At 57.1% G+C, this 10,288-nt stretch overlaps 1 protein-coding gene across 1 annotated transcript in view; it reads left to right on the top strand.

Annotated features, from left to right (window-relative positions):
* The window catches only part of Mapkbp1 (mitogen-activated protein kinase binding protein 1), a 52,853-nt gene extending 42,571 nt beyond the window's left edge, over positions 1 to 10,282 (top strand). Inside the window, exons 12-30 of the mRNA XM_013010105.1 lie at positions 153 to 244; positions 478 to 603; positions 952 to 1,022; positions 1,158 to 1,279; positions 1,916 to 1,991; positions 2,097 to 2,208; positions 2,515 to 2,578; positions 2,841 to 2,975; positions 3,109 to 3,245; positions 3,434 to 3,489; positions 4,834 to 5,070; positions 5,433 to 5,599; positions 5,767 to 5,909; positions 5,998 to 6,195; positions 6,326 to 6,410; positions 6,593 to 6,873; positions 6,979 to 7,563; positions 7,951 to 8,054; positions 8,549 to 10,282. Of these exons, the coding sequence (XP_012865559.1) occupies positions 153 to 244; positions 478 to 603; positions 952 to 1,022; positions 1,158 to 1,279; positions 1,916 to 1,991; positions 2,097 to 2,208; positions 2,515 to 2,578; positions 2,841 to 2,975; positions 3,109 to 3,245; positions 3,434 to 3,489; positions 4,834 to 5,070; positions 5,433 to 5,599; positions 5,767 to 5,909; positions 5,998 to 6,195; positions 6,326 to 6,410; positions 6,593 to 6,873; positions 6,979 to 7,563; positions 7,951 to 8,054; positions 8,549 to 8,776 (3,019 nt within the window). The 3' untranslated portion in view covers positions 8,777 to 10,282. The remainder of the gene's footprint in view (positions 1 to 152; positions 245 to 477; positions 604 to 951; positions 1,023 to 1,157; positions 1,280 to 1,915; positions 1,992 to 2,096; positions 2,209 to 2,514; positions 2,579 to 2,840; positions 2,976 to 3,108; positions 3,246 to 3,433; positions 3,490 to 4,833; positions 5,071 to 5,432; positions 5,600 to 5,766; positions 5,910 to 5,997; positions 6,196 to 6,325; positions 6,411 to 6,592; positions 6,874 to 6,978; positions 7,564 to 7,950; positions 8,055 to 8,548) is intronic.
* Positions 10,283 to 10,288: the final 6 nt, after the last annotated feature.

The raw sequence follows: 10,288 nt of genomic DNA, 5'->3' as shown, positions 1-10,288 counted from the left end.
GGAGAGGGTGTGGCTGAGGAATGAATGAATGAGGGAAGGAGAGGGTGTGGCTGAGGAATGAATGAATGAGGGAAGGAGAGGGTGTGGCTGAGGAAGGGAACCCTTTGCCCTGCAGCCTAACAGTCACCTCTTCCTTCTCCTCCTCTTTGCAGGGTACATGAACTGCAGTCCCTGAATGAAATGCTCAAGGTAGAGGCCCATGATTCAGAGATCCTGTGTCTGGAGTACTCCAAGCCAGACACAGGTAAGGCGGATAACCAGAATGACCCGGGTGTCATGCAGGGATCATTCTGGCTCTTAGATGTGGGGCTTGCAATCTTGGACCACTTGATTTTCACAGGTTAAGAAGAGGACAACTTTCCCTGCTCTGTGGTTTATGTAGCTTAAGGTTATGAGACTTAGTTCCCTTGGGGTCTTTGCAGGCTTTAGGAGCCTGGTCAGGGCACATGTGAGCCAGAAGAGTTCTTCCACCCACAGGTCTGAAGTTGCTGGCATCAGCAAGCCGGGACCGGCTGATCCACGTGCTGGATGCTGGGAGGGAGTATAGCCTACAGCAGACACTGGATGAACACTCATCTTCCATCACTGCTGTCAAGTTTGCAGGTGGGAACAGGGCAGTGGAGACACATCCTGCTACCTACCACCACCCCATTTTTCCATGAGAAAGGTCTGCTAGTGGTGGGAGGCCTGGGGCTGGATGTAAAGGCAGGTAGGATGTAGACTTTCAGTCCAGGGGATCCAGAGCCAACCAGGTTGGGCTGAGGATGGGCAGAAAGGAAAATCTGGCTTTAGAGAGAAGCATTCTGATTGTTGTTTAGAGAGAAGCATTCTGATTGGTTATCCTACCAAGTTAAATAGTTTGAACTGGGCTCTTCCAACACGATGGGAAGGTAGGGAAAAGGCTGCTCCCATGTGGTGGGACGTGGGAACAGCTAGGCTTCTCCTCCTTAGCCAGCGATGGGCAAGTGCGCATGATCAGCTGTGGAGCAGACAAGAGCATCTACTTTCGCACTGCACAGAAGGTGAGAGTCCTGGTGTCTCTGCAAGGGGCAGGGTGGGAGTGGGGTCTCTATCAAAGAGGAAGGGAGGTGAAGCGGGGCCTGGTGGGCCTGGTGATGCATTTGATGTGGGTCTGCCCCTGTACTTCATTCCTGTAGTCTGGAGATGGAGTACAGTTCACACGGACACATCACGTGGTACGGAAGACAACCCTGTACGACATGGATGTGGAGCCCAGCTGGAAGTACACAGCCATTGGCTGCCAGGACCGAAATATCCGGTGGGCATCCCCTTGGCAGCCTGTCTGGCCCTATTCGTTCATTGTCTAGGATTTGTTCTTATTCTAGGTGGGTCAGCTCTATGCAGCTCAGACTCCACACCTATCTTTTTTTTTTTTTTTAAATTATTATTCTTTTGCCAGTCCTGGGACTTGAACTCAGGGCCTGGGCACTGTCCCTGAGCTTCTTTTGCTCAAGGCTAGCACTCTTACCACTTGAGCCACAGCGCCACTTCTGGCTTTTTTTTGTGTATATGGTACTGAGGAATGGAGCCCAGGGCTTCGTGCATGCTAGGCACGCACTCTACCACTAAGCCACCTTCCCAGCCCCTTTTTATTTTTTAACTGTATGTATATTTTTTGTCTTTTGTTTTTTAGTTCTGGGGTAGAACCTAGGACTTGCACTTGTTAGGCAAGCGCTTTGCCACTGAGCTACATCCCAGCCCAACACCTATTTTTTGACCAGGACTTTGTATCTCCTTGAGCCCACAGAAAAAGTACTTTGTGTTAACTAAGAATGGTAGATCTGGTGGGGGTAGCTCCCAAAAAAATGGGCTGGGCATGATTGCCGGAGTTTCTACTGTCCAGGTGTTGCCTGGTCTTTACTCCTCGGTATATAAATGAGCCATTTCTCTACAGGATCTTTAACATTAGCAGCGGGAAGCAGAAAAAGCTGTTTAAAGGGTCGCAGGGTGAGGATGGCACTCTCATTAAGGTAGGGGCCGAGTGGGGTAAGCACAGGGCTGGAGGGGGCCAGAGGGGCTCTGGGTGAAGAGGGACTGGTACTCGTGGGCTCTGTCAGCTGTGTGCCACTGTTCAGGTGCAGACAGACCCCTCGGGGATCTACATTGCCACCAGCTGCTCTGACAAGAACCTCTCCATTTTTGACTTCTCCTCTGGCGAGTGCGTGGCCACCATGTTTGGTCACTCAGGTGAGTGTAGCTCCCACTTCCCTAGCCATAGAACTCTATATTCTTTCTTCTCTTAGTCCTTGCTGAGGGAAGTCCCAGCAGCTCTGACCAACCCCACCCCAGTAGGGGCCTCCTTGCCTGAAGCAGGGAGGCTGTGCTGGCAGATGGTGCAGCATGCTGCCTCCCCCCTCCCCCACATGCAGACTCAGAGCAGGGAGCCAGGGGTGTGGAGGGCACTTGAGTCTCTACTATGCCCACCCTAGGACAGACAGGCATCTGGTTGGGAATTCAGTGCAGCTCACAGGCTATATTCTTTGTTCCTCACAGAGATTGTCACTGGCATGAAATTTAGTAACGATTGCAAACATCTCATCTCGGTGTCGGGGGACAGGTGAGCGAAAGGCAGCTTTTCTGAGAGAGAGATTCTTCCTCTGATCCACCCTCATCCCTCTCTCCCCCCCCCCCCCCCCCCCCCCCCCCCCCGCTCACCTTACAGAGATGTGGGAAGTGGGGCTGAAGAGGGATATTTCTCGCTGGGCCTGAACTGGCAGTGGAGGGTAGCTGGGGGCTCCTTTCTGGTCATCAGGGAAGCAGGACTCAGAGCACTCTCCAGAGTCCTACCCAGCCCCTCCCTCACCCACCCTCTGCCCTAGCTGCATATTTGTCTGGCGCCTGAGCTCTGAGATGACCATCAGTATGAGGCAGCGTCTGGCTGAGCTGCGCCAGCGGCAGCGAGGAGGCAAGCAGCAAGGACCATCTTCTACCCAAAGGGCTTCTGGACCTACCCGGTAAGAACGGAACATGGGCACGTGATAGGTGGGGGTCCCTCCACCTTCCTTCTCACGAAAAGACCCCTCATTCATGTTGGCTTCTTCCCCAGTCAGTTTCCTCTTGCCATGACCTTCCTTGTCTTGGACTCAGGCCCCAGGCTCCAGTGATGCTTTCTTCTGGACCAGCTCTCTCATCAGACAGTGACAAGGAGGGAGAAGATGAGGGTACCGAAGAGGAAGAACTGCCAGCTCTGCCCGTCCTTGCCAAGAGCACCAAGAAAGAGCCAGGTTTGTGCAGTCTGCTGTGGTGCCAGACAGGCACTAGCTGGTGTAGTGGCTATATGGGCCCTTCCTAGAACCATGGGGCGACAGGGAACTGAGGCGTGACTGTGCCCACACAGGAGATTGGTTCATATGAGCCCTGGGCCCGGGTGAGCAGGCAGAGATACTCCTTCTGATTGCCTATTTCTTTCTAGCCTCAGTCCCTGGCCCAGCTCTGCTCCGAAGCCTGTCCCACTGGGAGATGAGTCGGGTGAGCATCCATACTGACACGTGCTTCCAAGGCTACAGGAAGTGAGAGGGGGTGGAAGCAGAGCCCCCCCCCCCTTCTGTGCCTTGTGAGGCGTTTGGGCATAGTTTGCCAGTGTGCCTCTGGCCTGTTTCTAAAGAAGGCTGTATGTGGGAAGAGTTCAAGCCACTGGGCTGTTTGTGGTTTGGGGATAGGGGTGTCCTAGTCTTTGTTTTGTGTTTTGTTTTTTGTTGGTCATGGGACTTGAACTCTGGGCCTAGGCACTGTCCTTCAGCTCTTCAGCTCAAGGCTAGTGCTCTACCAATTGATCCACAGTGCCACTTCTGGTTTTCTGGGGGTTAATTGGAGATAAGAATGCCATGGACTTTCCTGCCCAGGCTAGCTTTGAACCGCGATCCTCAGATCTCAGCCTCCTGAGTAGCTAGGATTACTGGTGTGAGCCACCAGCACCCGGCTAGTCTTTCCTTCTTGTGCTAGATGAGGACAGTCACCACAAGTCAGGTGTGCCACCTGCTCGTCTGCCTGGGCCTGGCAGCCTGAGGTTGGGAGGTGACAAGGAAGGCGGGGTGTGAGCCCAGTAGTTACAAAGAAAGTTCAGAAAAACAAGAGTAGAAATCTGGAGAAATGGTCATTATAAAGGCCCCAGCTAGGGCTGGGGATGTGGCTTAGTGGCAGGGAGCTTACCTAGCATGCATGAAGCATTCCTCAGTACTGCATACATGGAAAAAGCCAAAAGTAGCGCTGTGGCTCAAGTGGTAGAGTGCTAGCCTTGAACAAAAGCAGCTCAGGGACAACGCCCAGTCCCTGAGTTCAAGCCCCAGGACTGGCAAAAAACACCCCCCCCCAAAAAAAAACAGCTAAGAGGTAAGCTGAGAACAGCTAAGGGAGAAGCCACAGGAGCAGCAGTGCTCCCGAGCAGCCTGGCCCAGCCCAGGCCTAATGCTGTGGAACCTGGTGCGACCTCACCACACCAGGGGTCTCAAGTCTGCACTTCTGATTCATCCTTGGTACTAGTTGTGAAGCAGGGTCTTTAGAGTCCTGTTGGGGCTGCCTCACAGTAGAGAGCTCTGTGTGTGGAGCACATGATGCTGGTAAAGGCAGAGACTCGAGGGGCCCTGTGAGATGAGAGCAGCCACAGCATGACCTGAAGGCGCCTACCCCTCAGGCCGCTTATTGTGGCAGGGTTGAACTCGCCACCTGGGCCTTCTGATTCTGGTTCCCTCCTGTACAATGGGGACATTGTAAGATTGCAGAATGAAATGAACCCGTGGAGAGTGCCTGGCGCGCAGTAAGGCGCGTGTTTGCTGAGAACATGCATAGCTCTTACTCTTCCTCCGCTCCTGCCAGGCGCAGGAGCCCGGGGAGTTCCTGGATTCAGCACCTGTAGCAAACTCAGGACCTAGAAGAAGGGGGCGCTGGGCCCAGCCAGGTGTGGAACTGAGCGTTCGCTCCATGCTGGACCTACGGCAGCTGGAAACCCTGACCCCAGGCCCTCAGGAGCCCCGCCAGGACCCTCCAGCTGTGGCCATGCGCAGTCCTGGGAAAGACAGACCACAGGACCCTGCCACCTCCCGAGCCTGCCAGGTGAGCCGGCTTCCTCCCAGTGCTGTAGCGTCTCTGAGGAGCCTGTGTCAGCTCAGGCCAGCAGCTGGGACTGAGCACGGCTGCAGCCAGGCTTGTTGCCCTGCGGCCCGTGGGTCACTGTGTACGGTGTGGTGACGGGCGGACAGGTCAAGGTGGCCTTCACTTTGGAGAAGCAACTCTTGGTGTTTAAGTGGAGTTGGAACTGTCAGCCGAGCAGTTCCTCAGGACCTTGCTGCAACAGGTCAGGTCTGTCCTAGGATTAGGGAGGCCAGCTTTCCCAGAGTTGAGGTATGCCAGAGGCTTACCACCCGCAGTGCTCCTCCACATCAGCCCCCACCCACTGCCCCTTTGTGTGCCCTTAGAATGAGAAGCCCCCTCGGCGTCAGCCTTCCCAGCCCTGTTCCTGCCCCCACATTATCCGATTGTTGTCACAAGAGGAAGGAGTCTTTGCCCAAGATCTGGAGCCTGCGCCCATTGAAGACGGCATTGTCTACCCAGAGCCCAGCGACAGCCTCGGCGTGGATACCAGGCAAGGGTGCTCCCCGCCACGCCTGGGCACGCGGCTTCTCTCCCTGCAGCTGGGGGAGGCTCGCCATGCCGCCGCCTCATCTCCAGTCCACTCCCACGCAGGGGGGCGGGGGGGGGTGCTGCTCTTCTCTGCCCACAGCCTTTGCTTTCCCCTGCTGGCCCCCGCAGTGAGTTCCAGGTACGGGCTCCAAGCAGAGGAACTCCAGGAAGAGTGTACCCAGGCGGCCGGGGCTCAGAAAAGCATAGCCCTGACAGCGCATGCTCCGTGGATTACAGCAGCTGCCTTTCCAGCCCTGAGCACCCCAATGAAGGTGAGGAGGGGACCCCTGGCTGAGGCAGGGCTCGAGGTCCCGGTGACAGAGGGGTGCAGTGTGATGCCTCTCCCCTCCCCCACTCCAGACTCCGAGAGCACAGAGCCCCTGAGTGTGGATGGCATCTCCTCAGACCTTGAAGAGCCAGCTGAGGGTGATGAAGAGGAGGAGGAAGAGGAGGCAGGCACTGGCCTCTATGGGCTACAGGAAGGCAGCCCCCACACTCCGGACCAGGAGCACTTTCTAAAACAGCACTTTGAGACGCTGGCCAATGGGGCTGCTCCAGGTGTGGTCAGAGAGCCGGCGCTCACGCCGGGCAGGCTTCCCCCAGCTTGCCCTGCAAGCAGTACTTCAGGGTTTCCTTCCAGGGGAGGGCTTTACTTCTGCCTCCGTTCACGATTTCTGTCCTCTGGCAGGGGGTCCAGTGAGGGTCCCGGAGAGGACAGAGTCTCGGAGCATCTCCTCTCGATTCCTGTTGCAAGTGCAGACCTCCCCGCTCAGGTATGGAGCGCCCGCCTTGGCCCAGCACGCAGACTCCCCACCTCAAAGGGACCCCGTGGCCCTGGCTTGGGGTGGTCAACCTCACCCTGATCCTGGCTGGTTTTGTGCCCGTGCTCTCCTTGTGCGGCGGCGGGAGGAGCGCTGAGCCTTCTCTGGTCTTCTTCCATATTTCTTCCCCACAGGGAACCAGCCCCATCCTCCTCAAGCTCGGCCCTGGTGTCGAGACCTGTCCAGGTGCCACAGGTACCTGAGGAGCTGAAAGGCAGTGGGGCTAACCCTCCAGGAGCACCCCCAGAAGTAGAGGCTCCCCCTGGCTGCCCCAGACCCCAGCAAGCAGTCCCCGTGCTGCTGCCACGCCGCCGTAACAGCCCGGACAGCAGCTGGGCCTCCAAGAGAGGGCCCACAGCCAGCCCCTTAGCTGGACCCCAGAGGGCCCAGTCGGCACACAGCCTGGCACCACAGGGTGAGGAAATGGGGGCGTGGGACATAGAAGGGCATGCTGGAGGAGGGTGGGCCGGTTGTGGCGCCGGTGCGTCACCGTGCCTGCACTAGCCCATCTCTTCTGCAGATGAGGAGCCGTTGCACTCAGGGGAGACAGAGGCTCGGGAAGGCCTGGGCTCCCTGCCCCATGCTGATCACCAACCATCACGGCCCCGTTCCTACCGGAACCCCACCACCAGCTCTGTGGCCAAGATAGCCCGCAGCATTTCTGTTGGAGAGAACCTGAACCAGGCAGCTGAACCTCAAGCTCCTGCCCCCAGCCGAGCCTCGCCGTTCAGCAAGCTGGCCCTGCCCAGCCGGGCACACCTAGTCTTGGACATCCCCAAACCACTGCCCAACCGACCTAGCCTGGCCGCATTTTCACCTGTAACCAAGGGGCAGGCCCCTGGAGAGGCAGAACAGCCTGGCACTTCAGTGGACCTGGCAAAGGCTCACAGTATATCTGAGCGGCTGGCATGTTTGGGGGAGGGTGCCCCTCCCAAGCCTAGGACAGAGCACCCGGCTCTTCCTGGGCCCAACAGTCCCCGTGCCCAGCACCTGCCGGCCAGCAGCCTCCTCCGAGGCCCCAAGAACTTGCCGCCCCCAACCCCTGAGAAGACTCCCAACCCCATGGAAAGCAGCAGGCCAGGGGCAGCCCTGAGCCAGGACTCAGGTGTGCACAGCCCCCCGTCCTCATCTCCTGCCCCATCTTCTCCGTCTCTGTTGGCTGCTTTCTCTCTCCATCCCATTTCCGTGCGTCCAGCCTTTGGCGTTTTGTGTCCTGTCTGCTCCTGTCTTGGTCCATAAGTCATATCCCTGACAGCAAGACACTCCTGCCCACCTTCGTGGCCTCCTGGGAACCCTCTTAGCCTGTCAGTGCCCTCTGGACTCGGGCTGGCCTTCTCAGCCTTCGTTGTATGTGCTGGTGGGGAAGGGGAAGGAGGGGCGGGCCAGAGTGCAGGTGGGGGAGGACAGTGCTGAGGGGTAGGACTTTCCTGCTCTTAGAGCCCCTGGTCGGCCAGCTTGCCGAGCCTCCCTGAGCAGTGTCTGTCCCTCTCAGAGCCAGCTGTGAGCCTGGAGCCAGCTGTGAGCCTGGAGCAGTGTGAGCAACTTGTGGCAGAGCTCCGTGGGAGTGTGTGCCAAGCAGTACAGCTCTACCACTTGGTGAGTGCTGGGCAGCAGACAGCAGGAAGAGAGCCTGTCATTTATTAGGTGCTTCAACGTCAAGCCAGGCACTGGTGGCTCACGCCTGTAATCCTAGCTACTCAGGAGGCTGAGATCTGAGGATCACTGTTCAAAGCCAACCCCAGGCAAGGAAAGGCTGTGAGACTTATCTCCAATTAACCACCAGAAAACCGGAAGTGGCACTGTGGCTCAAGTGGTAGAGCACTTGCCTTGAGCTGAATTGCTTAGGGACAGCGCCCAGGCCCACAGTTCCAGCCCCTTGGCAAGCGTTGTCAAGAGGAGTAGCTAACAGGACAGACATCTCTGTAGTCTGAAGGGCTCCTCCGGGTCACCAGTCCGACTCTGTGTCCCCTATCTCCTGATTATTACTTATGGATTCCTGGCCCCAGATAGAGCCCCTCCTCTCCTGTGTAGTCACTGACAGGCCCCTCCACTGCTGTTCCTCTACTTCCCGGCTGGTGGTCTCATTGCAGGTGGCCAGCTGTAAGACGCCTTCAGCAGAGCAAAGTCACATCATTCGACTCTTGAGAGACACCTTCTCCTCCGTGCGGCAGGAGCTAGAGGCCCTGGCTGGGGCGGCTCTGTCTAGCCCAGGCGGGAGCCCTGGCGCGGTGGGAGCTGAGCAGACGCAGGCCCTGCTGGAACAGTACTCAGAGCTGTTGCTCCGGGCAGTGGAGCGACGCATGGAACGCAGACTCTGAGCTCGAAGCCAGGCGAATGCTCCCCTATCCCTCTTCCACTCCTCAAAACCTGCAAGGATGCTTGGAGTGGAGAGCAGGGGTCAGTGCTCAGAGGGGAGGCAGCTTTCCTGGCTGCTCCCTGTGGGGCCCCTGTATTTATTAATTTATTTCCCTGACTGTTGCCTCGCTTCCTTGGAACCCCTGCCTTCGAAGCCTATCCCGGGGCTCGGCAGGGGTTGGTCTTGGGTCTTTGTCATCTTGGTGCTGTGAGGGGTAGAAGGGCAGCCTGCCTCATGTGGAGGACACCGACAGGCTGGCCCTTTCTTAGAAGCCATTTGAAGTTACTTCAGGGATCAGCTCCCTGGGGTGGAGCATACACAGGGTACTTTAGTGGGTAGAGGTGACAGGTGCTGTGGTATTTAGCGCCCATCTGTGGACCTCCACCTCTACTTCTTCTTCTCCCACACCAGCTGCAGCCTCCTAGCTACCCCCAATTCCGGATAGTGCAGAAAAGCAGAGCTGCCTAGTCTTCACTGGCATCTCCAGCAGTCAGGCGACTCGAGTTGGCATCAAGACCTGAGCCTTCACATTCCATTCCCACTCCCCCACCCCAAGAGCACCCAAGCGTTGTTGCTTCCCCAGCAGCCCCCTTTCCATTCTGGCCAGCCCCTGGGGGGCCAGCTGTGGGGCATTGCTGCAGGACAGCAAAGCCCCCTACTGGGCAAACATGAACCCCTGGCCTCCTTTCCTGAGCTCCTCAGGCTTCCCATCCTCCAGTGTTGGTCTCCTGTAAGCTGCTGAAGCCCAAAGGACCCTACCTTGTCCCTGTATCCCGATCCACACGCAGAAAGAAGCCTGTGTTGGAATTTCCCTTGGTTTGCAGGATGCCTGCCTACCTTCAGAGGACTTTGGCCACCAGTGAAATCAATACTAGAGTAGTGGCTGGCTGATGGGTGCCTGATTTCCTCTCATATTCTGCCTCAGCCTCCCCACCCTGGAACTTGTATGAGGACCATACAAAGGAATGGAGCACATTAAACCCAAATTCTGGATTCTAGCTGATAGGAGATGGCCCATGGGACACCTGTTGCAGATTGAAGGAACCTCTTGCAAGGCAGATCTGGGTGCCCAAGGGTGCTGTAGATGGTGGAGGCTGAGAGGGAGGTACAGGAGCCAAGAGAGACACTGGAAGTGGTAGGTGGACAGGTAAGTGGCAGTGGTAAGGGGATTTGATTATAGAGTTGAAAGGGCAGTTAGGGAAGGAGGATGCATAGTAGGCATAGGACAGGACTAAGTAGTGAGGAGCAAAGTTGGGGTAACCCGTGTGTCTCTGTGCCAAGCCAGGCAGGGCCCCAGACGCCGCACAAGAGGCTCCAGGCTCTAGGCTCTGTGGACAGGGACTCGAGAGTTGTTGCTTTAGCCTGAGTGCCTGAAGCGAACCAAAAGCACACTCACACCTCTCATCATCTGCTTGGCCAAACTCACCTCTGGCCCCAAGAATCTCCACCGGCTGGAGGTGGGCCCCTGGCAGCC

This window comes from Dipodomys ordii, unplaced genomic scaffold (genome assembly GCF_000151885.1).
Source record: "Dipodomys ordii isolate 6190 unplaced genomic scaffold, Dord_2.0 Scaffold11, whole genome shotgun sequence".
Lineage (NCBI taxonomy): Eukaryota > Metazoa > Chordata > Mammalia > Rodentia > Heteromyidae > Dipodomys > Dipodomys ordii.
Note: the sequence above shows the minus strand (reverse complement) of the source record. Positions and strands in the feature narration are given on the sequence as shown.